General features: G+C 37.5%; 1 protein-coding gene across 1 annotated transcript; it reads left to right on the top strand.

Moving 5' to 3' along the window:
- The first annotated feature begins 27 nt into the window (after window positions 1–27).
- LOC138442980 (transmembrane protease serine 11G-like) lies at window positions 28–27,531 on the top strand. Its single transcript, XM_069595074.1, has 10 exons — window positions 28–130; window positions 6,788–6,946; window positions 7,567–7,685; window positions 8,936–9,003; window positions 9,629–9,789; window positions 17,595–17,633; window positions 18,563–18,734; window positions 19,733–19,992; window positions 24,700–24,842; window positions 27,370–27,531. Exons 1-10 carry the CDS (start codon window positions 28–30, stop codon window positions 27,529–27,531), a joined length of 1,386 nt encoding a protein of 461 aa, XP_069451175.1.

The following is a 27,531-nucleotide window of genomic DNA, read 5'->3' as shown; positions in this document are numbered from 1 at the left end:
GAAAACAGAGAATGACTATTAGTGGGTATGGTGTTTCTGTTTGGGGTGATGAAATGTTTGAAAATTGATTGTGATGATGGTGGCACAACTTTTGTGAACACACTGAGGACAACTGAACTGCATACTTTAAGTGAGTGAACTGTATGGTATGTGAATTACATCTCAATAAAGCTATTAAAGAAATAAAGGAAGGAAAGAGACAAAAAGAATGAAGAAGGAGGGAAGACACCAAAATGTTCTAGAAGCTCAAAAGGGTATTTTCATTAAATATAAAAGCTCCTGAGAGCTATTGCTCACTGAAGCTGTCAGTTACCTGCCTCTCACCATCCCCCCAATTTGGCATTCATGAGACCTCTATAGCAGTATCAAACAGTTCCGTCAGTAATTCTTTCTGACTCAAGAAAATCCTCAGTTAATTGTCTTTTCATGTTTTAAACTTTATTTTTTCAAATAAAACTATCTCCCAATGCTCAGATATAGTGACCGAACTCTTTCATTAGGAAGGATTTGTAGCTAACATGTTAGGACATATTTCAATGTTCAGAGAAGCCCTGTGTCCTTGCAGAGGTCAAAATTTATTCATAAATATCAGTAGGAAGAGACATGATTAAAAATAAATGATGCTTAATTGAAAACATTAGTAGGAAATCAGGAAAAATTGAAGCCAAAGTGGGTGGGAAGTACTGCTCCAGCAATCTTCTTCAACAGCCCAGGTCAATGGCATATGCCCTCTTTTTGGTTTTCATCAGGCTTTAAGGACCTCAGTGTTCTAAAATTCCCTTCAAGGAACAGCTTCTCATAGAGTTTCACCATGTAAATTTGCATTAATGAGCAGAGCTCTGAAGAGTAACACTCTCTGACCTTGTTTATTTCCTTTTGGACTCTTATCAACTAATACACTAATTATTTTAATTACATTTTAATTATGACATCCATCAACTTATCTATGAAACATTACATATTTCTTATTTGCATTATGTGGGGTTATGTAAACAATACACACAGCTTGTCAGAAAATGAAGCATAAAAGAAAGCGCAAATCACTTAATCTTTTACACAACTTTGAATAAGTCTATCCACATTACAGATTTAATGAAAGTCTCATAATGTCTGGTGGTACAATTGAAATGATCATTATTATCATTGTTCAGCCACTGTTATCATGAGTAATAACACCACCGCCTACGGATATTTGCATAACAACTTTCTTCCAGAGTTATTCCATCTTCCTCAGGTGATGAATTAAAACCCCAGCTAGATGACTTATCTGTATTATCTTGCCTTGAATTTTCCCATACCCATTATTTTTGCCCAGTAATTCTTTCCTCATGGATGCTCACCATGTGAGCATCAAAATGTGTTCACCACATAGCGTCTACTTCTGAATCCTATGATTTCTCTTGAAGGCTCTAAAGTCCTTCCTCAACCCAGATAGAATGATTTTATCTGCTGGAACTCTCCACAGGTAAAATCGGGGCTTTGCTAGTCTCCCAGACTGCTTCCCTGTCTCTGTGTATTTTGTGCCTAGTGTCATCACTCAGATTCTGAAGTCCTGGACACCAGTTCTCACTTTTTTCTTTCATGAACAGCACATCCAATATCTAGTATAAACTTTCCACCAGCTCACTCCACTCCATTTATGTACAAACTCCTTGCTAACATTTTCAGTTGCTTTCAATAATAAAAAAAAGAAAATAATCCAAACTCCTAAGTCCTCACCTTGTTTTAGATACAGTTCTAAGTGACTTTTCATATATTAACTCATTTAATATTTTCAATAAATCCCACAAGGTGGGTATTATTACTTTTATCTTACCATAAGGAAGCTGAGGCACAAAGGTCCTGCAGTGGGGAGTCAGGATAAAAACTCAGGTAGGCTGGCTACAGAAACTATTCTCTTAACTGCTCTGCTGAGTAACCTCTCTCAGAGACCAGAAGCCCTTCAAATCATGTTGTGGCTGCTGTGCAGAAAAATCACTTTATTCCTCATATTTGAATTATTGGGCTTCCCACATGGTGCAAGTGGTAAAGAACCTGCATGCCGATGCAGGAGACATAAGAGAAATGGGTTCGATCCCTGGATCAGGAAGATCCCCTGGAGAAGGGCATGACAACCACTCCAGTATTTTTGCCTACAAAACCCCATGGACAGAGGAGCCTGGAGACTTACAGTCTATGGGGTCACAAAGAGTAGGACACAACTGAAGTGATTTAGCATGCATGCACATTGATTCACTGGCTGACAAACATTTTGATTAAATAAAGCATTTGCAAAAACTCCAGGAAAAATAATAGATGCTCAGAGAGCCATGTAAGGTGAAATAACCTGAAGATGTACTTTGGTAAAGGCTGTAACATTGAAAGAGAATGGTTGATAATGAAAAGAAAAGGCTAAGTTCTTTCTATTCTGAAGTTTGGTTGAATACCTCCGCATGGGATAGTCTGGATAATGTGTCTGTGAGTGCTCAGTCACAACTGACTCTTTGCGACCCTATGGACTATAGCCCACCAGGCTCCTCTGTCCGTGGGATTTCCTAGGCAAGAACACTGGAGTGAGTTGCCATTTCCTCCTCCAGAGGATCTTCATGACCCAGGGATCAAACCTGTCTCTCCTGAATTGGTAGGCAGATTCTTTACCACTAAGTGTCACCTGGGAAGCCAATCTGGTTGATAAGCCCCCTCAGAATTTAAACAAAAGTAGAGAGCATCAAAGTTTGAGATGGCTGGACAGCATCACTGATGTAATGAGCATGAACTTGGGCAAACTCCGGGAGGTGTTGAAGGACAGGAAGGCCTGGCATGCTGCAGTTCATGGGGTTGCAAAGAGTCGGACATGACTGGACGACTGAACAACAAGAGAAGGGATTAAAAAGATGACACTTTTCAAAAATACTTTGACTCTTTGTGAAAGGCTCTCTAAAGCCTGCTGAAAGGATAGCTTTTGTCACTGCCCATCTTCACTTTGATGTGAATGCCTCAAAGGTGAGGTCACTTAAATTTTTATTTTGTTTGGATGTCAAAGTCTTTTCTAAGGCTGGATTTTCCTAACTACAGTGGACCTGTTTATTGGACCTTATTGGAACAGTCTGACCAAAATTAAATTCTTTGTATCTGAAGGGTTGGGGGAAGTAGAAACCAAGAAGGGAAGAGGAGAAAGCTGCCCATTAGCAATTTTTAAGTACAAAATGTACAATTGTATCTTGATTCCAAATAAGTGCTTAATCTGATTTTTCCTCCTGCCATGTTTGAGGTAACTCATCTCTAGCAAAACTACTAAAAATAGTTTTTCTGTTGCTAGTAGTTTAGGGTTGCTTCTACCTTATACACAATATTTTATTTAGTAAACAAATATCTACCAAGAACCTAAGAGGTATAATCTCTACCAATATCAAACAACCACTGAAATTAGTCATTGAAATTAGTCAACGTTTAAGATAAAATTCCATTAGAACTAAAATAAATCAGAAATAAAGCATTGTTTTATTTAAAACAAAAACATATATTAATAAATATTTTAGGGCATGTCAGCATGGTTTCCTGGTAGCTCAGACAATAAAGAATCTGCCTGAAATGGGGGAAACCTGGGTTCGATCCCTAGCTTGGGAAGATTCCCTGGAGAAGAAAATGGCAACCCACTCCAGTGTTCTTGCCTAGAGAATTCCATGGACAGAGGAGCCTGGTGGGCTACAGTCCATAGGGTCACAAAGAATCGGACACAACTGAGCAACTAACACTTTCACTTTCTGCATGGTTAAGGAAACGAACTCAAACAATTTTTCACTTGTGATCCTTACATAAAATGGTAAGTAAGTCACAGTGATTTTCTGGAGTTCAAACAGTTCAACAGGAAACCACAACATTTTGATGATGAGAATTTTGTTGCAAAACAATCTCCCTCTTTATGAATGGTTTTCTATATCTGATACAGAGGGGGAAAGAATGAGAAGATGGATCTAGCATTTTCAAGTTTTAAAAAAGTATCATTATTTTTCAGCCATTATTTCCTCCAAAGAAAAATCATTAGTTCTTCTCTGAAATTCTATTAGAAATGTTCTGCAAATCCGGTACAATGTGTTACATTACGCTCCTCCTTTAAAATACTGTAAGTTCCTGGAGGGGAATATTGGAGATTCTTTTCTATGTTCCCCTGCATTTCATACATATGTAAATAAGTTAGTCACTCAGTTACGTCTGACTCTTTGCAACCCCATGGACTATAGACCTCCAGGCTCTTCTGTCCATGGGATTTCCCAGGCAAGAATACAGGAGTGGGTAGCCATTTCCATACATAGTACTGCTCAATAAATATCCACCAAGCTAACTAATTGCTCTCTCTTAATTAACTTCACCTCCGTTCTCATTTACGAACTCTACTTTCTCAAGTATGTTCTTGAGACATTCTTGTCCTTGTCTCATGTCACCTTAATTTATACTATTCCCTCTGCCTGTGATACATCCAGGCAGATTTCCTTCTCAGCCTTCAAGAAGCAGTTCACAAGACAACTTCTCTAAGGCAAAACCATGTACCCACTCAGCTTCCACAGCGTACCAGGCATCATTCCATCATGACATTTATCACTGCTATTACAGTAGTTACTTAATATGTTTCTAGATCACACCTTCTTTGAAGATGGAAACCTATATATTATTCAGTTTTGAGTCTCAAGCAGAAAGTGACGCACAGATGGAACTCAGCAAATCTCAACTGAGTTCATGATTGCCCACGACCTTCTGTTAATAAATGTGATGAATACATTCAGCAGCACTTGCCTGGGCCCGAGCAGCATCCCAGCTCTTTTATTGATACTTCAAATGTTTGCAGATGTAATACTCTTCCCACCAACCAAAGAGTAGAAGGCCAGAGTAACTTTAACTTTAGATCCTTCCAGAAACACAGAAGAACTCAGATTTGGTGCTACCTGAGATACTTATAAGAGGTCAGGTTGATGGTTCTGAGTGGGGAAACTGCCTCTATCTTCTTGCCCAGATACAAAGACACATTGTTGCTATTGTTTTTCAGTCACTAAGTCTTGTCCAACTCTTTACAACCTCATAGACTGCAGCCCACCAGCCTCCTCTGTCCTAAACTATCTCTCTGAGTTTGCACAAATTCGTGACCTTGAGTTGGTGATGCTATCTAACCATCTTATCCTCTGCCACCCCCTTTTCCTGCCCTCTGTCTTTTCTAGCATCAGGGTCTTTTCCAGTGAGTCGGCTCTTCACATCAGGCGGTCAAAATTTTGGAGCTTCAGCTTCAGCACCAGTCCTTCCAGTGAATATTCAGGATTGATTTCCTTTAGGATTGACCGGTTTGATCTCTTTGCAATCCAAGGGACTCTCAAGAGACTTTTCCAGCACCACATTTCGAAAGCATCAAGCATCCCTAATCCTTCCAGATAGCTGATGCCAAAAGGCACACCTCAGTTAATATCTTTAATTTTTTATCTGGGGCCTATTTTCCACCAGCTACCAACTCCAGGGAAGAAAATTCCTTATTCTTCTTTTCCATGTGTAATTTTTAGCAGAACAAGAACTGGTACCTTTAACTTCCTAAAGAATATTCCTGTTCAGTTCTCCCATAGATTAGATCCTCCCAGACCATCCATGTTCATCACAACCCTGTCATTGTTCAGTTAGTCCTTAGACTCTGGGCCCTGACATTAGGATGGAGACAGGCTTTTCCACATCTTCCTGCTTCCGCAAAATTTTCCCAGATATCAGTCATTCGCATTCCACTTTCATTCTTTCCATTATATTTTCAATATATTTCAATATGAAAAGTAAAAGTGAAGTTGTGTCTGACTCTTTGCGACCCCGTGGACCGTAGCCCACCAAATTCCTCTGTCCATGGGATTCTCCAGGCAAGAATACTGGAATGGGTTGCCATTTCCTTCTCCAGGGGATCTTCCTGACCCAGGGATTGAACCCAGGTCTCCCACATTGCAGGCAGACGCTTTAACCTCTGAGCCACCAGGGAAGCATATATATTTCAATATATTACTGTCTTAATATTTTTCTTTAAATTGATTATTTATTCAAATAAATCTGTCCTTATCCTGTGCCACATCACCTATAAAAGTCACAAGTTTAAAATCTCATCATCTTATGACATAGATGTTTATTATATAACACCAGTGGCTCTCACACCACATAGTACCTTGGTCCAAAATGTCAAGCTTTCACTATTAATTTGTTTACCATGTAAATGATATCATTTTGGTTCACATATTATTTTTTTTCCTTATAGTTCCATTCTGTTTTCTTTTCTTCAACCTGTCCTATTTCAGATGCTCTTCATATGCATTATAGATTACTTGTCTTATAAATAAGGATTATGGGTTTAAGAAGTGTGAAAGAGTCCCAAAACCCATGTTCTAGTGCCAATTCCTCCAATATCCAATTTGAGGATTTAGTAATCTCTCTGAGTCTGACTGTTCATGTTAGAACAAAAGGAGTGTACCAGAAGCCCTCACTCTTCGAGGCTCATATGATGTGAGGCACATAAACCAAATATGAGGTATTAGTTCATTTACAAAAACAAAAATATTTCAGAACATCTAGTATCATTAACCAGAAACAAAGGAAATAGTAGTCAACTATAGTACAATTCTGAATTTTTAAAATAGAAATGTAAAGTCAAAGGCCAATGAGACCTTTAATGGTATTTTTCTAATTTTTTATAGAAAAATATATTCAAATGTTACTAAGTGCAATAAGGGCTAACTATGAATTCCAGAAAAAATATTCTATACCTAAGCTATATGAAATTGAGATTCTAATGTTTAAGTTCTATTTGTTTGTAACATACAACTCTTTCTCAAAAGGCCAGCAATTCTTGGTAGAAGAACATATTCACTGAAACCATGGATGATTGCCCTTATTATTACAGCTGTTGTGTTGGTCCTAGCAGTAATCATCGGTCTCCCTGTTTATTTTTTGGTATTTGGTAAGAATCTGATTGCATTATTTTGAAAATTTAAAGACCTAGACAATTGATTTTAAAATCTTAATATTTTAGAAACCCTTTTCTAACATTTTCAAATGCAATTTTTATTGCAATAATTTATATAGATGTATATATACTTTGTATAATTCAATATTTATTTGCATAAATTTGTCTACATTTGGGAAATGTAAACATTTATGTGTAAAAATTACTTCTAGCATTTAAAATTTGACTTGGTTCATATAATATTTTCTCTCAAACAGTGCAGTAGAGTCGTATCATATATTATTGTATGGTTTAATAATACTTAATGTACTGAGAGCAAAATGTTATTTTAGTAGCAATTCTAACTTTTAGGTCAGCTTTTTCAATATAATACATTCTACTATTATTATTTAATTAAGAGCTTAAATTTATAAGTTACCACTAACAGGTGGTAATTGTGTCAGGATGCAACTGACAACCATGTGACTATGAGAATGTGTGATCTTAATAAAGGTTAAACAGCTACAGCTGTTGTGTTTAATTCCCAACAACTTGTCAGTTACAGGAGTTTTCTGCATATCATCCCTTCTGATAGTTATACAACTCAAATGATCCATTTTTGTTTTCCTTTCCAGATCAGAAGGTTCATTATTACCAAACTTCCTTCCAGATCCCTAGTATTGAATATAATCCTGATTTTTCAGTAGAACATTCAAAAAATAGGACAGACCTGAAACGAAAAATCAGTAATGAGGTAAGTCTGAGCTTTTCTGCCATCATTCCTACCCTGACAATATTATTAATGAGGGAGTTTAAATTATAATAAGAGGCAATTTGAGAACATACAAAATTGCAGTTATGTTAGGGTTGCCAGAAAAACAAAGAATGCCCAGTTAGATTTTAATTTCAGATTCTCCTGAGTATATATTTCATGCTTATACTAAAAAAATCATTGTTTATCTGAAGTTAAAGCTTAACTATATTTTTATTTGCTAATCCTGGCAACTCGAACTATCTCAGGAAGACTGGAACAATACATTGGACAAAGGATAATTGTACCATATGCTGAACAACATAAGCCCAAGAGATAAACAGGTAGCTCAAATACACACAAAAATATATATATATATTAGATTTATCTGGAGACATAACTTAGTTAGGTACAAACATTACCACATACAATATAGTAAGCACCTACTGTGTGCATGACCCGATTTAGGCAACTTATACTGAACATTTTATTTCCGAAAATATACCACAGAAACACACAGACTAGCTCTTTCACTGAAGACTTCAGTTTATACACAGATTCTACGGAATATAGCATTGACCAAAGATGGCAGATCTTTGCCAGGTTTAGAAATACGTCTTTAGATCTTTCCCAACCAAAAGCAGAAGCTGATGAAATGAGTTGAAGGATGCAACTGGGTAGGATTGGTGTGCCTTTCCAAAAATACATTCTAAGCAAATACTTAGGGGAAAAAATTGGTGCAGAATATATACTATTTTATTATATGAATCTAGGTAAAGATTTGATGCCTTTTTCTTGATAAGTATATTAATTTTTAAAAAGTGTTCCCCAAAACACACATTTTCCTCCTCTTCCCCATTTACCACAGTTTCAAAACACAGCCTATAAATTTTCACCAAAGCCTAAAAAGTTTATTTTTAATCACACTCATGGGGATGATAATTATGTTTGAATGATAGTGGTTGTTAAGTCCATTCATAGCAAGTTTTCAATGAAATTCAGTCTCTGTACTGGCTGTTGAAATATATGACTTCAGACCAGGTGATAATTTATTCAAATACCAACACTCAGTTGCAGAGATGACCTTTATAACCAGATGATGCCCAAATGAGCTTTCTGGGCCTAGCTGTAAACAAACTTAGAAGTAAATACTATTTGAATCACTGTACATTTTATACAAGCATTTTTGTAATACCCTAAAATGTGCAAAATTCATATTTAACAAAGTTCTACATTTTTTTTTCTTTTCTCAGATAAATGAGATATTTCAAAGATCCAGTTTAAATCATCATTACATCAAGTCTCATGTTTTCAATGTTAGGTAATTATAGCTAATTACTTTGATGAAAAGGCAACTTTGTATTATTTAGTTTTTCTTCAATTATTTGCTTTCTGGATATGATATAAAAAATTAAGATATAATGAGAGTAAAAATAAGTTAATATTATTGCATTTAATTGTTATTTCTCCTTTACAGAGTACATTTAGGGAGAGTGCTGTAACTTGGGTAGTGATGAAATATATTCTACTGGTTGTCTTTTAAAAGTTTTTTGTATTTCAGTTAAAGATTCTTACAATCATTAAAAACTCCTCTCAGTTTTACTTACATTTTAAACAATAAACAAATATAATGGATTTTTTAAATCAAGAATAAAATACAAGGTTGATGAATTTAACAAGTGCTTTTATTTGTCCAGAAAAAAAAAGATTGTACCATTTTCAGATACTCTCCCCTCCCTAAATATGATCAAGTTTTACAAACTAGGAGTAATTCAGGTATTAACACCTATATGATACAGAAAGGGAAAACATCCATGACAATGAAGAGTATACAATATTTATGTTGTATTTGCTTGAATATATAACTATATTTATGTAATAAGTTATAAAATAGTAATTACTATGCTACATCCTCACTCATTTATTCTGATATTTTTATTTTTCAGGCCAAGTAATAATGGTTTGAAAATAAACGTATTGCTCAAATTTCAGTTTACCTCTAACAATGCAGACACAATAAAAAAAGAAGCTGATAGCATTTTGCATCAGAAGTTGAAATTAAATGAAAGCTTCTTGAAGATAGATACTTCATTGCCCTATCTTAAAGGCAAGAAATACCATTTTTCTTTCTTTGTTACAGTTTATCATTTTAACAGTCTTCTCATCTACAGAGAAATCTTTATTTAACCATAAAATTAAATCACTTTTATTTGTAAGTCTCTTATTTACTTGATAATAAACAAATCTCCACATGATCAACACTTCCTTTGGTTAGTATGGACACAATTGTAAGACAAGGATAATATGATAATCCAAATAGAGTAGTATGTCCTACTGTTTAAAAAATATTTTAGTGGAATTTTTTGAACTAATTAAGCATTGTTGTTTTTGTTCAGTTGCTAAGTCTTGTCCAACTCTCTGTGACCCCATGAACTGCAGCATGCCAGTCTTCCCTGTCCTTCACTATCTTCCAGAGTTTATTCAGATCCGTATCCATTGAGTCTGTGATGCCATCCAACCATCTAACTCTGCTGCCCACTTGTCCTCCTGCCCTTAATCTTTCCCAGCATCAGGGTCTTTTCCAATGAGGTGGCTTTTCACATCAGGTGGCCAAAATATTGGAGTTTCAGCTTTAACACTAGTCCTTCCAGTGAATATTCAGGATTGATTTCCTTTAGGATTAACTGGTTTGATCTCCTTACTGTCCAAGGGATCTCAAGAGTCTTCTCCAACACCACAATTCAAAAGGATCAGTTCTTTGGTGCTCAGCCTTCTTTATGTTCCAACTCTCACATCTGTATGTGACTACTGGAAAAACCATAGCTTTGACTATATGGACCTTTGTTGGCAAAGTGATGTCTCTGCTTTTTAATATGCTGTCTAGGTTTGTCATAGCTTTCCATTCAAGGAGCAAGTGTCTTTTAATTTAGTGGCTGCAGTCACTATCCGCAGTGATTTTGGAGCCCAAGAAAATACAATCAGTCACTGTTTCTACTTTTCCCCCATCTATCTGCCAGGAAGTGATGGACCAGATGCCATGATCTTAGTGTTTTGAATATTGAGTTTTAAACCAGCTTTTTCATTCTCCTCTTTCACCCTCATCAAGAGGCTCTTTAGTTCCTTTTCACTTTCTGCCACTAGAGTTGTATCATAGGCATATCTGAGGTTGTTGATATTTCTCTCAGCAATCTTGATTCCAGCTTGTGAGTCATCCAGCCTGGAATTTCACATGATGTACTCTGCATAGAAGTTAAACAATCAGGGTGACAATATATAGCCTTGACATATTCCTTTCCCAATTTTGAACCTGTCTGTTGTTCCATATCCAATTCTAACTGTTGCTTCTTGTCCTGCATACAAGTTTCTCAGGAGACAGGTAAAATGGTCTGGTATTCTCATCTCTTGAAGAATTTACCAGTTTGTTTTATCCACATAGTCATAGGCTTTAATGTAATCAATGAAGCAGAAATAGATGTTATGCATGTGATAAAAATCTACTCTCTCTTACTGATATGGTAATATTTAGTACTTGGGTTTTTCTGATGCAATACTCTCTCCAATCTGAATTCAAAATGTAAGAATGGTCTGCACACAGATATCACAATATGTGAGGTACTGCATGATTTGGCTCCAGTGAAAAGAAGTCTGATATTTTTTCTTGTACTCCCATAACCTTTTTTAGGCATGTAGGATAGGACTGGCCTAGGTAATAAAAGGAAGAGAAAAATGACACACCCTGATAGTACCTGTCTCAGGCATAAAGACACCATCTTATTTACATCAGACATATTTCTAGGTGATGAATGTTTGGGGTCTGAGATTAAACAAAACTTATTATAATTTGAAGACTACTGTTAGCCTTCTATAAATTAACTTTGAAATGTTCATATTTTACCAGACTAAGGTGTAAATGAGATTAAAAAGCTAACAAGCTACCAGTAAGTCTTCTCTTGGTACTTTTTTTCCCCAAATTGTTTAGAGGGCTAGAGCAGATATACTATAATATGTTAAAGAGGAGAAAGGCATCACGGATTTGACTAAAGAAGAAAAACAGCTTGAAGATAAAGACATGAAGTCTCTGTAAGTGATGTTCAGCGTTCAGTTCTGCTAGTCATGCAAACAGAATAGGGTAGATTCTGAATCTAGTGCACTGGGTTTAGACAGCAAAAAAAGATTTCCTGAAAGAAATATTTTGTTAAAAAGGTGTAGGTATGTACAAAATTTTAATTTCAAAAAATTTAGATTTTGACCTCCCATTAAGACAACTGTTAGAAGCTGAAACCCCATCATTTCTGTGTCTGTCCCCCACTCTTACCCCCACTCTGTGATGTTAGTGGATTTAAGTTGTATACAGAGTTGCTGGATCAGGGTGGGGGGACTGGTCCATGCAGGCATCTGCTGGTGATCCATCCATCCAAAGATTTTCAGCTGCCTGTCTAGGCAAATTACTGTTAAGACATTCCTCATTCCCACAGGAAGGTCTCCTAAGATTCATAATTTATCCAGAGACACTTCTGTCCTTATCAGGGTGCTTGAAAATTAATTCATATATTATTTTTAAGAATGTACTTCTCTGCAAAAGAGTGATAAGTCCTTGAATACAGGAAATGTGTCTTCTGTAGACATAATCACCTTCAGAAGATTAGCACAGAACTCAGTACAGGACAGGAACAGGGTATTTGCAAAACGTTGTGTCTTTAACTCTGTAAACTAACTCAGGGTGAGCATGAAACAAAAGTAGTGCTTTAACATTAACAGACACCACAGAACACTGAGGAACCTGGAATCCTTCCTTTCCTCACTTAAGAGTTTTATAACTATGCTTTAGAAAGTAAGAGGTTATATATATAATATTTAAAAAACAAAGTCTCGCTTTATAGGGTAAGAGAACTCATTTAAATACATATAATATAAAGAGAAAATGCATGGAATGCACACCAGGAAGGACGGTAGGTGGTAGGGAAGAGAAACCATGACTTAGAAACCAGAAGACCTATGTCCTGGCAATAACAGTTGTAGCCTCCGATAAATTGTTGGACCTTTGTGTCTCAATTCCTGTTTCGCAAAATGAAAATACTAAGTGCGCGGGGATGACCCAGAGGGATGTTGTGTGGGAGGGGTGTTCATGTTTGGGATTGCATGTACACCCATGGTGGATTCATGTCAATGTATGGCAAAACCAATACAGTATTGTAAAGTAAAATAAAGTAAAAATAAAAATTAAAAAAATACAGTATTCATTGAAAACTACATAATTTCACAAAAACTGAACTTTTATGAAATACAAGAGAATATATTTGTAAATAGAGAAAATAAGAATTCCAAAATAAAGTATTAGAAATAAGAATCCCATCACTTACAAAATTAAAAAAAAATACTAAGTGAAACTTATTCTTTAGGAAAACGTAAAAATTTTGAAACATACGAGAACAAGCAAATTAGTGTAATGTATTATTAAATGGATTTTCTCTGATGTCTTTAACAATGTTAATCCTGGGAAGTTGGAGAATTGATTAACCTGTCTTTTAAAAAGGGAGAGCTTGGAAACTAAACACACAAATGACTCCAAAACACAAATATTGAAAGAGTTATCTGAGAATATCTTGATTCCAGCAGAAATCTGTTAAGCTTAGTCTTTTAAAGGTATTTTTTACAGGATTATGATAAAGCTCAAGGAGAAGATTTGAGTGTAGCTTTCAACTAAATTTTGTTTTGGGTAATGAACAGTTAAAATCGGAAAGGAATGACAATAAATCAAAAATTTTAAAAAGCTGATTATCTAAATATCATGTAATTCATAAAAAATATGCTTTTTCAAATCAATTTTAATTGGAGGATAATTGCTTTACAATGCTTTGTTTATTTCTGCCATGTAACAACATGAATCAGCCATAAGTATACATATGTTCCCTCTCTCCTGAACCTCCCTCCCACCCCTCAACCTATCCCATCCCTCTAGGTTGTCATAGAGTACCAGGTTGACCTCCTTGTGTTACACAACAACTTCCCGCAAGCTATCTATTTTACATATGATAATGTATATGTTTCCATGCTACTCTTTCTATTTGTCCCACCCTCTGCTTCCCTTGCTGTGTCTACAAGTCTGTTCTCTATGTCTGAGTCTCTATTTCCACCCTGAAAATAGGTTCATCAGAATCATTTTTCTAGATTCCATATATATGCATTAATATATGATATTTGCCTTTCTCTTTCTGACTTACTTCACTCTGTACAGGCTCTTTGTTCATCCACATCAGTTCAACTGATTCGAATTCATTCCTTCATTCCTGGCTGAGTAATCGTTGTATATGTGCATCTCAACTTCTTTATCCATCCATCTGTTGATGGACATCTAAGTTGCATGCTATTGTAAATAGTGCAGCAGTGAACATTGGGGATGCATGCATGCGGAGAAAGCAATGGCACCCCACTCCAGTACTCTTGCCTGGAAAATCCCATGGACAGAGGAGCCTGGTGGGCTGCAGTCCATGGGGTTGCTAAGAGTCGGGCAGGACTGAGCGACTTCATTTTCACTTTTCACTTTCATGCATTGGAGAAGGAAATGGCCACCCATTCCAGTGTTCTTGCCTGGAGAATCTCAGGGATGAGGGAGCCTGGTGGGCTGCCATCTTTGGGGTTGCACAGAGTCAGACATGACGACTGAAGCAACTTAGCAGCAGCAGCATGCGTGTGTGTTAAGTTGCTTCAGTAGTGACTGGACTCTTCACGAAACTATGGATTGTATCTCACCAGGCTCCTCTATCCACTGGATTCTCCAGGCAGGAATACTGGAGTGGGTTTCCCTCCCCTTCTCCAGGGGATCTTCCTGATGCAGGGATTGAACCGGTGGCTCCTGCTTTGCAGGTGGATTCTTTACTAGAGATACTGGGGATGCCCCAAATATTGGGGGTACATAAGTCTTTTTAAATTTTAGTTTTCTCAGGGTATATGCCCAGTGCCTTTGACTGTGTGTATCACAATAAACTGTGGAAAATTCTAAAAGAGATGGGAATACCAGACCACCTAACCTGCCTCTTGAGAAATCTATATGCAGGTCAGGAAGCAACAGTTAGAACAGGACATGGAACAACAGACTAGCTCCAAATAGGAAAAGGAGTACGTCAAGGCTGTATATTGTCACCCTGCTTATTTAACTTATATGCAGAGTACATCGTGAGAAATGCTGGACTGGAAGAAACACAAGCTGGAATCAAGATTGCCGGGAGAAATATCAATAACCTCAGATATGCAGATGACACCACCCTTATGGCAGAAAGTGAAGAGTAGCTAAAAGCCTCTTGATGAAAGTGAAAGAGGAGAGCGAAAAAGTTGGCTTAAACCTCAACGTTCAGAAAACAAAGATCATGGCATGCAGTCCCATCACTTCATGGGAAATAGATGGGGAAACAGTAGAAACAGTGTCAGACTTTATTTTTGGGGGCTCCAAAATCACTGCAGATGGTGACCGCAGCCATTAAATTAAAAGGCGCTTACTCCTTGGAAGAAAAGTTATGACCAACCTAGATAGTATATTCAAAAGCAGAGACATTACTTTGTCAACAAAGGTCCGTCTAGTCAAGGCTATGGTTTTTCCAGTAGTCATGTATGTGAGAGTTGGACTGTGAGAAGGCTGAGGGCCGAAGAATTGATGCTTTTTAACTGTGGAGTTGGAGAAGACTCTAGAGAGTCCCTTGGACTGCAGTGAGATCCAACCAGTCCATTCTGAAGGAGATCAACCCTGGGATTTCTTTGGAAGGAATGATGCTAAAGCTGAAGCTCCAGTACTTTGACCACCTCATGCAAAGAGTTGACTCATTGGAAAAGACTCTGATGCTGGGAGGGATTGGGAGCAGGAGGAGAAGGGGACCACAGAGGATGAGATGGCTGGACGGCATCACTGACTTGATGGACGTGAGCCTGAGTGAACTCCGGGAGATGGTGATGGACAGGGAGTTCTGGCATGCTGTGATTCATGGGGTCGCAAAGAGTTGGACACGACTGAGCGACTAAACTGAACTGAACTGATGGTAGTTTTATTCCTAGGTTTTTTTTATTGTTGTTGTTTTAAGGAATGTCCATGCTGTTCTCCATAGTGGCTATATTCATTTATATTACCACCAACGGTGCAAGAGTTTCCTTTTTCCCACATGCTCTACAGCATTAACTGTTTATAGATTTTTTGATAATGGTCATTCTGACTGGTGGGAGATGATACCTCATTGTAGTTTTTATTTCCATTTCTCTAATAATAAGCAATGTTGACTATCTTTTCATGTGTTTATTGGCCATCTGTATGTCTTCTTTGGAGAAATGTCCTTTTAGAGCTTCAGTCCATTATTTGCTGGGCTGTTTAAAAACACCCTTTTTTTATTTGTTAGTTACTTCATATTTCTCTGTAATATCTTACTATTTTTCCCTTACCTCTTTTTTTTGTTGTTGTTGTTGTTGTATACTCTTCAAACATCAAACTTGTTATATTATTTTTAAAGAGAAAGATAATTCAGACTTTCTATCAGCATGTTTGATGGGCTTTTAAATTATTATTTTGAAATAATTATAGATTTACATGAGGTTGCAAAGAAATTTATAGAGAAATCTCATGCACTTGCACCCTTCCCCAAGCCTTCCTTAATGCAGTACATTAAAACCAAGAAATTCAAATCAATACAATCCACAGAATTTATTCAGATTCCATAATAATATATGAACTAATTTGTGTGTGGATTTGTGTGTATCAGTTCAGTTCAGTTCAGTTCAGTCGCTCAGTCGTGTACGACTCTTTGCAACCCCATGAATCGCAGCACGCCAGGCCTCCCTGTCTATCACCCACTCCCGGAGTTCACTCAGACTCACGTCCATCGAGTCAGTGATGCCATCCAGCCATCTCATCCTCTGTCATCCCCTTCTCCTCCTGCCCCCAATACCTCCCAGCATCAGAGTCTTTTCCAGTGACTCAACTCTTCTCATGAGGTGGCCAAAGTACTGGAGCTTCAGCTTTAGCATCAATTTGTATGTATATCTCTAGGTAATTTTATCACGTATTGTATAACTACCACCAGAATCAATATATTTAGCTGTAAAATGTGAAGGCTCTCTAGTGTTACTTCTTTAATGCCACACCTATTTCCTCTATCTATACCTAGCCCAACTACCACTAATCCAGTTTTCATCTCTGTAATTGCATTATTGTACAGATTTCACATAAATAGAATTATATACTTGGTATCCTTTTGAGATTGACCATTTTTGTTCAACATATTTTGCTTGAGGTTCATCCACCTTATTGTATCAATAGTTTGTTCCTTGTTATTGCTAGGCAGTTTTCATAGCATTCCAGTTTGTTTAACCACTCATTTGCTGAAGAGCATTTGGGTAGTTTCAAGTTTTTGGCTTCTACAATGAAGCTGCTGTAAACATTCATGTCCAAGTTTCTTCATGAAAATGTCTTCATTCTTTGGGATAAATGTCTAAGAGTACAACTGCAGTTGATAAAAACATTTTTAGTTTTGAAAAGAACTACCAAACTATTTCTAAGAGTGGCTATACAATTTTGCATTTCCTATTATGTGAGTTAGCCAGTTTCTCTGCATCTTTGCCAAAATTTGGTGTTATCACTATTTTTCATTTTAGCCCTCCTGATAGGTGTGAGGTGATATCTACCTATACCCTCTTCTGTTTAACTTCCATTTTAATTAATTGATGTGGGATTATGAACAGGATTTTCCCAGAGGCCACATATAGTCAGAAGAAGGGTTTAATCTATGTCTGGGCCTCTACTTTTTGTAGAATTTTATTTAAATTAAGAATTTATTGACTTTTCAATTCCTCCAAAATAGAAATATTCATGTCGTGTAGAGTATTTAAATTATAATTGTTGCACTGCTGACCAATCATCTTGTTTTTTTCCCACAGCTATGAAGAATGTAGAAGCAGAGCATATCCTGAACAGCTGTAAGTTCAACATTATTATTGAGATGCACATAAATCAAATTCTTGCCTGTGGCTCAGTCGTGCCCGACTCTTTATGACCCCATGGACTGTAGCACCAGTCTCCTCTGTCCATGGGCTTTTCCAGGCAACAATATTGAAGTGGGTTGCCATTTCCTCCTCCAGAGTATCTTCCCCACCCAGGGATCTAACCCACATCTGCTGCCTTGGCAGGCAGATTCTTTACCATTGAGCCACCTGGGAAGCTCATATAAATCAAATAATAGAACCCAAAACACTTCTGGAATATCACTATTCCCATATAAACTTTTTCCCAGAAGTATATAACACCTTCTAATGGACACATAATTTAACTCTCCCCAAGGGGAAAAAATTACTATTAATAATCGGAAATGTCTATATGGACATACTTGCTCTACTGCAAAGAAAGTTTCACTGATGACTTTTTTTTTTTACAATCCCTTTTCATTTTATCTTATTTGTTTTTATTTGGCTCATTTTGCTAAAGCAGATTTTTCTTAGAATTTAATGACATCCACTAATTTTAATATGTGAACTTTGACATGTATGCTATTGTAGCATAATGATTTTTTGTAACATTAGAGAAGTATTTTAGAAGAGTAAAGATGGTATTTTTCTGCTATAAGTAAGGTACATTTCACACTCAAAATTGTCAAAAATCACTCGGGTAAACTTCTGCCTATAAAAATGTAATTCAGAAAATATGAAAAAAAATGTAAAGTGAAATTGCTGCAAGATGTATCAAATATTTTTTTAAGTTAATCCTTTTTTCAGTGTGAATAATTATTATTCTGTCATGCAGTTTTGATTAATTTTTAAGGTAAGGCAAGGTTACATTTCCATTTTAATGTGCCAAACATACTCACACACATTTATAACTCTGGAAATAACTGTCTAATTCCCTCTGACAGGTTGCGGTTTAGGGAGGGAGTTCCCTTCCATGGAAAGAATTGCCGATGGTAGTGTTGCAAAGAAAGCTGATTGGCCTTGGCAAGCCAGCCTGCAGGTTGATGGCATTCATTTCTGTGGAGCCACTTTGATTAGTGAGGTGTGGCTCCTGACTGCTGCTCATTGCTTTGATTCGTAAGTCCTCACCTATGCCAACCTCTCCATATATAACAGAGATCACCATTTCATCTCCTCACCTTCATATCCTGTAATTATTATCCCCTTTTCATTGGTCATCTTAGACCCTAAAATGGTATACATAATTGTCCAGCAGACTTAGAAGTAACAATTACTGCAGAATAGGAAAAAATCAGAATATTTTCAATTCCAACTGAATATAGATTCTCTAACAACCTCAACTTTAAAAACAAGTTAACATCACCAAAAGTTAAACACATACACACACACACCAGTTTTCCTGAAATATACTGTGCATTTCTTAAAATAAAACTCAGATAATAGTATCCCGACCCTCAAACTTACATCTGATTTTCCCACATGAATATCTGGTGCTGTGCTTTTATTATTTGTATGCTTTTTGGTGACAACATATGGAACACTTGGGGATACTAAAGAGATACAATAAACCTATTGAAATTCATATAAAATAGGAAAATATTCTAGATAAAATGTTTACTGAAAAGGAAGGATGTGAAAATAATATAAAAGTGGCTCCATCTCTCGCTCTTTCGCTCTCTCTTTTCTCTCTCCTTTCCTCTCTATTTTCTCTCTCCATAAATATACATACATTTATGTGCACAGATATGAGTACTTCTGTGTGTACATGTGGGTACATATGTCTGATTTTTATTTACTTGTATACTCCTCAACTAATCTGAATTACTTTTACAACCAAAACTGGTGATAATAAAGTTTCCTTTAAAAAAATTACACACTTTCCCTCAAGGAGAGTAATTTTAAGCTATTTTAGAATGAGGAAGCATTATCAGCAAAATGAAACAAAGCAGTCCCAGGGAGAAGCCACAAATAAAGAAAATGGGAGGATCCCAAGCAACTACTACTTTAAACAATTTGCCCTTTCCCACCACTATGTCCATGCTCATTCAGAGTCCTGGGCAACTTCCGATCAGAAATGATCTAAACCAATCATAATCCTTTTAATATGTGATCAGCTACGAAAACCCCAAACGCTGGACAGCTAGCTTTGGAACAACTCTAAGCCCCCAACTAATGAGACGAGAGGTGCAGTCGGTTGTCATTCATGAAGACTATGCTGCCCATAAGCGCGACGATGACATCGCTGTGGTGAAGCTCTCCGCCCCTGTCATATTTTCGGATGAGGTGCACAGAGTCTGTCTCCCGGATGCTACTTTTGAAGCCTTGCCTGAGAGCAAAGTGTTTGTCACTGGATGGGGAGCTCTAAAAGCCAACGGTGAGTATCTCAGTAAAAATGTACAAGTGAAGAAAACTCATCCTCCATTGGAATGCGTGCGTGCATGCTAAGTCACTTCAGTCATGTCCAACTCTTTTGACCCTCTGAACCATAGCCTGCCAGGCTCCTCTGTCCATGGGATTCCCCAGGCAAGAATACTGGAGAGGGTTGCCATTCCCTCCTCCAGGGGATCTTCTCCCCTGTTGGAAGACATATAAGATACAAAATCAAAATAAAGAAAATAGATGAAATCAAGATGTCACATGAAAAATATGGCTGAAATCAAGATGTCACATAAAAAATATGGCTGAAACAAGATATAAACCCTTGGTGATAGGGTTTATATCACCCTGTATCAACAGGGAAGCTTGGCATGCTGCAGTCCATGGGGTCGCAAAGAGTTGGACATGACTGAGTGACTAAACTAATGGTAAATTCTGAAAACTACTATTAAACAGTGCCTGTATGTATTATCTTCTTTATGGGATATTGGAATCTATGTAGCTATAGCTTTCCTTTAAAAAAAAAAATGACAACCTACTCCAATATTCTTGCCTGAGAAACCCCATGGACAGAGGAGCCTAGCAGGCTATAGTCCCTGGGGTCTCAGAAGAGTCAGACACAACTTAGTGACTAAACAACAACTTTCCATATAATGTTTTTCTTTCTTTTGTTGCCATTTGTACACAGAGATTGTTATGGTTGATGATTCTTAAAGGATGTAACTTGTGAACACTAATAATGACAAGCTTTCTGTAATGTACAGAATACAGTTAAATGGAAATACCTTAAGCAAGCAATTTGAATGGTGTTCTTGATACTAAAAATTAAAGGAGCCCTTTGTATCCATGTATCTATGAAAGAGTTTCTGGGCCTGAGACTTTATAAATTTGACAGACATTACATTTTACTACACTTAATAATATACAATAAACTGCAAAGAGAGAACTTTAGAGCCTGATTTGAGTTTCCAGTTCCCATGTCTCTTGGTTGGATTTATTACATATAATTTAATCTGCTCTTGAATTTCTGACTCTTATAGGCTTCCCTGGGGGCTCAGGGATAAAGAATTTGCCTGCCAGTGCAGGAGACACAAGTTCCAACCTTGGGTTGGGAATATCCAATGGAGAAGGAAATGGCAACCTAATCCTGTATTCTTGCCTAGAAAATCTAATGGACAGAAAAACCTGGTGGGCTCTAGTACATGGGGTCACAAAAGAATCAGACAAGAGTAAAATACAAGCAACAATATAGACTCTTATAATGGCATTACAATCTTGTTTGTGTCCTTGCTCAAAGTATAGCTTATATCTGAGTCTTTATCAAGTAGCAGTTAGTATTTTCCAGCAATAAGATTTTTAAATTAACATGTATATATATACATATATATATATAGAATAATGCTGTTGCACACTTGCTATCAGTTCAGTTCAGTCAGTAACTCAGTCATGTCCGACTCTTTGCCACCCAATTAATCACAGCATGCCAGGCCTCCCTGTCCATCACCAACTCCCAGAGTTCACCCAAATTCATGTGCATCGAGTCTGTGATGCCATCCAGCCATCTCATCCTCTGTTGTCCCCTTCACCTGTCCTCAATCCCTCTCAGCATCAGGGTCTTTTCCAATGAGTCAGCTCTTCACATGAGGTGGCCAAAGTATTGGAGTTTCAGCCTCAGCATCAGTCCTTCCAATGAACACCCAGTACTGATGTCCTTTAGGATGTCCCTTGCAGTCCAAGGGACACTCAAGAGTCTTCTCCAACACCACAGTTCAAAAGCATCAATTCTTCAGCACTCAGCTTTCTTCACAGTCCGACTCTCACATCCATGCATGACCACTGGAAAAACCATAGCCTTAACTAGAAGGACCTTTGTTGGCAAAGTAATGTCTCTGCTTTTCAATATGCTATCTGCGTTGGTCATAACTTTCCTTCCAAGGAGTAAGTGTCTTTTAATTTCATGGCTGCAGTCACAATCTGCAGTGATTTTAGAGCCCCCAAAAAATGAAGTCTGACACTGTTTCCCCATCTATTTCCCATGAAGTGATGGAACCAGATGCCATGATCTTCGTTTTCTGAATGTTGAGGTTTAAGCCAACTTTTTTCACTCTCCTCTTTCACCTTCATCAAGAGGCTTTTTAGTTCCTCTTCACTTTCTACCATAAGGGTGGTGTCATCTGCTTATCTGAGGTTATTGATATTTCTCCCAGTAATCTTGATTCCAGCTTGTGCTTCTTCCAACCCAGCATTTCTCATGATGTACTCTGCATATAAGTTAAATAAGCAGGGTGACAATATACAGCCTTGATGTACTCCTTTTCCTATTGGAACCAGTCTGTTGTTCCATGTCCAGTTCTAACTGTTGCTTCCTGACCTGCATATAGGTTTCACAAGAGGCAAGTCAGGTGTTCTGGTGTTCCCATCTCTTTCAGAATTTTCCACAGTTTCTTATGAGCCGCACAAAGGCTTTGGCATATTCAATAAAGCAGAAATAGATGTTTTTCTGGAACTCTCTTGCTTTTTTGATGATCCAGCGGATGTTGGCAATTTGATCTCTGGTTCCTCTGCCTTTTCTAAAACCAGCTTGAACATCTGGAAGTTCACGGTTCACCTATTGCTGAAGCCTGGCTTGGAGAATTTTGAGCATTACTTTACTAGTGTGTGAGATGAGTATAATTGTGCGGTAGTTTGAGCATTCTTTGGCATTGCCTTTCTTTGAGATTGCAATGAAAACTGACCTTTGCCAGCCCTGTGGCCACTGCTGAGTTTTCCAAATGTTCTGGCATATTGAGTGCAGCACTTTCACAGCATCATCTTTCAGGATTTGAAAGAGCTCAACTGGAATTCCATCACCTCCCCTAGCTTTGTTCGTAGTGATGCTTTCTAAGGCCCACTTGACTTCACATTCCAGGATGTCTGGCTCTAGGTGAGTGTTCATACCATCGTGATTATCTGGGTCATGATGATCTTTTTTGTACAGTTCTTCCATGTATTCTTGCCATCTCTTCTTAATATCTTCTGCTTCTGTTAGGTCTATGTCATTTCTGTCCTTTATCAAGCCCATCTTTGCATGAAATGTTCCCTTGGTATCTCTAATTTTCTTGAAGAGATCTCTAGTCTTTCCCATTCTGTTGTTTTCCTCTATTTCTTTGCATTGATCACTGAGGAAGGCTTTCTTATCTCTCTTTGCTATTCTTTGGAACTCTGCATTCAAATGGAGATATCTTTCCTTTTCTCCTTTGCTTTTCACTTCTCTTCTTTTCACAGTTATTTGTAAGGCCTCCCCAGACAGCCATTTTGCTTTTTTGCATTTCTTTTCCATGGGGATGGTCTTGATCCCTGTCTCCTGCACAATGTCACGAACCTCAGTCCATAGTTCATCAGGTACACTGTCTATCAGATCTAGTCCCCTAAATCTATTTCTCACTTCCACTGTATAATCATAAGGGATTTGATTTAGGTCATACCTGAACAGTCTAGTGGTTTTCCCTGCTTTCTTTAAGTCTGAATTTGGCAATACGGAGTTCATGATCTGAGCCACAGTCAGCTCCTGGTCTTGTTTTTGCTGACTGTATAGAGCTTCTCCATCTCTGGCTGCAAAGAATATAATCAATCTGATTTTGGTGTTGACCACCTGGTGATGTCCATGTGTAGAGTCTTCTCTTGTGTTGTTGGAAGAGGGTGTTTGCTATGACCAGTGCATTTTCTTGGCAAAACTCTATTAGCCTTTGCCCTGCTTCATTCCGTACTCCAAGGCCAAATTTGCCTGTTACCCCAGGTGTTTCTTGACTTCCTACTTTTGCATTCCAGTCCCCTATAATGAAAAGGACATCTTTTTTGGGTGTTAGTTCTAAAAGGTCTTGTAGGTCTTCACAGAACCGTTCAACTTCAACTTCTTTAGTGTTACTGGTTGGGGCATAGGCTTGGATCACCATGATATTGATTGGTTTGCCTTGGAAATGAACAGAGATCATTCTGTTGTTTGTGAGATTGCATCCCAGTACTGCATTTCGGACTCTTTTTTTAACCATGATGGCCACTCCATTTCTTCTAAGGGATTCCTCTCCACAGGAGTAGATATAAGGGTCATCTGAGTTTAATTCACCCATTCCAGTGTTTACACTATACACTTACTATAGTGTAAATTGTAAACATTACTTTTCATATGTACTATAAAATAAAAAAAAAATTGTATGTCTGGCTATATTGAGATATTAACTTCAGTGTGGTGGTCTGGAACCAAACTTGCAATATCTCTGAGATATGCTTATATAGCTGTGTGCTTTGTCAAATGATGAGGCAGATTTTCAGATAAGGTAAGGTAAACTGTCACAGATTATCCCAGGTGGTGAGGAATCCCAAGTTTAAATCTAACATTATCCTTCATGTAACTATGTGATCACAGCTAAGACTCAAAACCCAGTGAACTTTGGTTTCCTCTTCTGAAAAAAAGAAGTCTCACACCTATCTTTGATGATGGTAGCTAGGATTAAATAAGATAGTAGGAGTCAGTGTGCCAAGCATGGTACCTAGCACATAGGAGATACCCTAGAAATAAAACTTGAATCTGAACACTGTCATCGAGTCCAGAGTTATATTACCTCTAGAAATAGGTTTTATCACTGGTTCATCATTTGCAAGAAACAACAATTAACTGTCATAAGCAATAATATGGAAATTCTTCATCTGTTTATTTTTTTCTCTTTAGGTCCCTTTCCCAATACTCTAAGAGAAGTTGAAATAGAGATCATAAGTAATGATATCTGTAATCAAGTTCATGTATATGGTGGAGCTGTATCATCAGGAATGATATGTGCTGGATTCTTGAAAGGAAAACTAGATGCCTGTGAAGTAAGAATACATTTACATCTACAAAATGAATCTGTTACTAGAGATGACTTGACTGAATATAGACTAATGTCACTTTATATGACTCTATGACATTAACTTTGTGGAGGAGAGAGAATAGCAGAGTATACAGGGTTACATTTAAAACAGATAACCAACGAGGACCTACCATATAGCGCAGAGGACTCTGCTCAATATTCTGTAATAATCTAAATGGGAAAAGAATTTGAAAAAGCATAGATACATGTGTATGCATAACTGAATCACTTTCTTGTACATCTGAAGTTAACACAACATTATTAATCAACTATACTCCTATATCAAATTAAAATTTTTTAAAATGAGAAAAATTTTAAAAAACAAGCATGACCAGAAATTTTTTTAAAAAGTTACAGAGAACAGAAGAGCCATAATAAGTAGTCCTTGTTTACTATTATCTAGTGCTGTGCTTAGTCGCTCAGTTGTGTCTAGCTCTTTGCAACCCTATGGACTGTAACCCACCAGGCTCCTCTGTCTGTGGGGATTATCAAGGCTAGAACACTGGAGTGGGTTACCATGCCCTCCTCCAGAGGATCTTCCCAATGCAAGCGTTGAACCCAGGTCTCCCACATTGCAGGTGGATTCTTTACCATTTGAGCCACGAGGGAAGCCCAGAGCCATGTGTAAAGAATAATCACCAGCTGCAAACTGGTGGGCTCTGATTAAACAAAAGCATTTCTTGTAGATAACAGAAACCAAACCAGAGAGATATACAATCATTACTTCAAGCCATAGTCAGACTTTGTAGTTATGTACCTAATCCCTCTAATTGCAAGGCCCTGTGGCCTGGGACCTGCAGATGTCTCCATGGCCAGTAGAGCATCATCCCACCAGTGCTTGAACCTTTGAACTTAAATAGTGTACATCACATAGAATTATACTACTTAAGAGAGAAAATATCTATACATTCATTTTAAAGTGTTACCTCACAAATCACATACTAATTAAATAAATTACATTTCCCTCAACCTTCAGTTCAGTTCAGTCACTAGGTCGTGTCCAACCCTTTGCAACCCCATGAATCGCAGCATGCCAGGCCTCCCTGTCCATCACCAACTCCCAGAGTTCACCCAAATTCATGTGCATCGAGTCAGTGATGCCATCCAGCCACCTCATCTTCTGTCGTCCCCTTCTCCTCCTGCTCCCAATCCCTCCCAGCATCAGGGTTTTTTCCAATGTGTCAACTCTTCACATGAGGTGGCCAAAGTATTGGAATTTCAGCCTCAGCATCAGTCTTTCCAATGGACACCCAGAACTGATCTCCTTTAGGATGGACTGGTTGGATCTCCGTGGTTGGATCTCCGTCCTTACAGAGAATTAATTTTAATCATTAAGCATTTAAAGATAATACATTGTAAAGTAGGGCTATTTCAAGGACTGAAAATAAATAATTAAACTTTCTACCTATAGCATTTGAAACTGAATCCAATGGTTTAGTAATTCTATATATGAAATAGACTCAGCTCCACAAAAAAAGGAATCTGTTGGATAGAGACTTGTATCTGAATTTATTCCATAAGAGAGCAGATGTTCTCATTCTGTTGGTTCATGCTCCCTTGCTTCCTTCACCTCTAGTACACTAAGAACCTAAATTAGCATTTAGGACTTTGGGAAAGAAGTTCAGGACAACTGTTTTTGGTAGACCAGTAGGATTGCTTTTGGTAGACCAGAGTTCTTACTCTCTGTCCACTGGGCAAGAGAGTGTACTAAGAAGTATGTGATGGGAAGAGAGTTTAAAGGCACAAGACTCTAAGAATCCTGCCTACTTCAAACAGAATCATCTCTCTTATTTAAAAGAAACATCCGGAAGGGGTTTCCATATAATATTTCTTTTAAGTGAATAGATTCATTGCTAAAAGATAAAATTAAAAATTATTTGTGAAAGGGTTAAATACCTCAGGGAAGTCTTCTTGATTGCTACACTCAAACCAGTTCACTTGGGAGCAAAATCCTGTGTGTAATCAACAATGCACATTTATTTGGAATGTCCTTTGCCTATCTTTCTCCTCTCAAACCTATTGCTACACAGTGATACAGTGCCTCAGACATCTTCCTATCAACTGGTGGAACAAGGTGGGGATTCAGATTCAAAGCATGAGATTATTCCTACCTAACAGATTTAGGAGAGGCTTCATGGCAGAAGTGATACTTGAGGTCACATTTATGTAATAAATGGATGCTTAGACCTAGGTTGAGTTTGTGCTGTCTGCTGAGACCAAGCAAAACTAAAAACTATGCAAGTACAAAACTGAAACCTCAACTTTAGTCACACTACCTTACAGAAAGAGACATTAATAGAGGTAAACAGACATAATCAGATAACAGATAATAAGAACCTCAACTATTAAATTAATGGTGAGTAAAAACAGAATTTGTTTTTCATATTTCAACTTAAAATATTAATTTATTAGACATCCAGATTCTGATTAACTTGTATTTCTGACACCCCTTTATTTATCACATTGATCTTTTTTTTCTTCCCGCTTGCCAGGGTGATTCTGGGGGACCTCTGGTTATACCACGTGATGGAAATATCTGGTATCTTATCGGAATAGTAAGCTGGGGAATGGACTGTGGAAAAGAAAACAAGCCTGGAGTCTATACCAAAGTGACTCGTTATCGGGACTGGATTAAGTCTAAAACTGACATCTAA

The sequence above is a fragment of the Ovis canadensis genome, chromosome 6 (assembly GCF_042477335.2).
Source record: "Ovis canadensis isolate MfBH-ARS-UI-01 breed Bighorn chromosome 6, ARS-UI_OviCan_v2, whole genome shotgun sequence".
NCBI lineage: Eukaryota > Metazoa > Chordata > Mammalia > Artiodactyla > Bovidae > Ovis > Ovis canadensis.
The sequence above is the reverse complement of the archived record's forward strand: the minus strand, read 5'-3'. Positions and strand labels throughout refer to the sequence as shown.

Excerpts from the sequence above, each read along its gene's own strand:
- LOC138442980 (XM_069595074.1), top strand. The coding sequence starts at position 28 with ATGGTGTTTCTGTTTGGGGTGATGAAATGTTTGAAAATTGATTGTGAT. Across the intron at positions 7,686-8,935 it reads AACGAAAAATCAGTAATGAG|ATAAATGAGATATTTCAAAG; the intron begins GTAAGTCTGAGC and ends TTCTTTTCTCAG. Across the intron at positions 17,634-18,562 it reads AGAGCATATCCTGAACAGCT|GTTGCGGTTTAGGGAGGGAG; the intron begins GTAAGTTCAACA and ends TCCCTCTGACAG.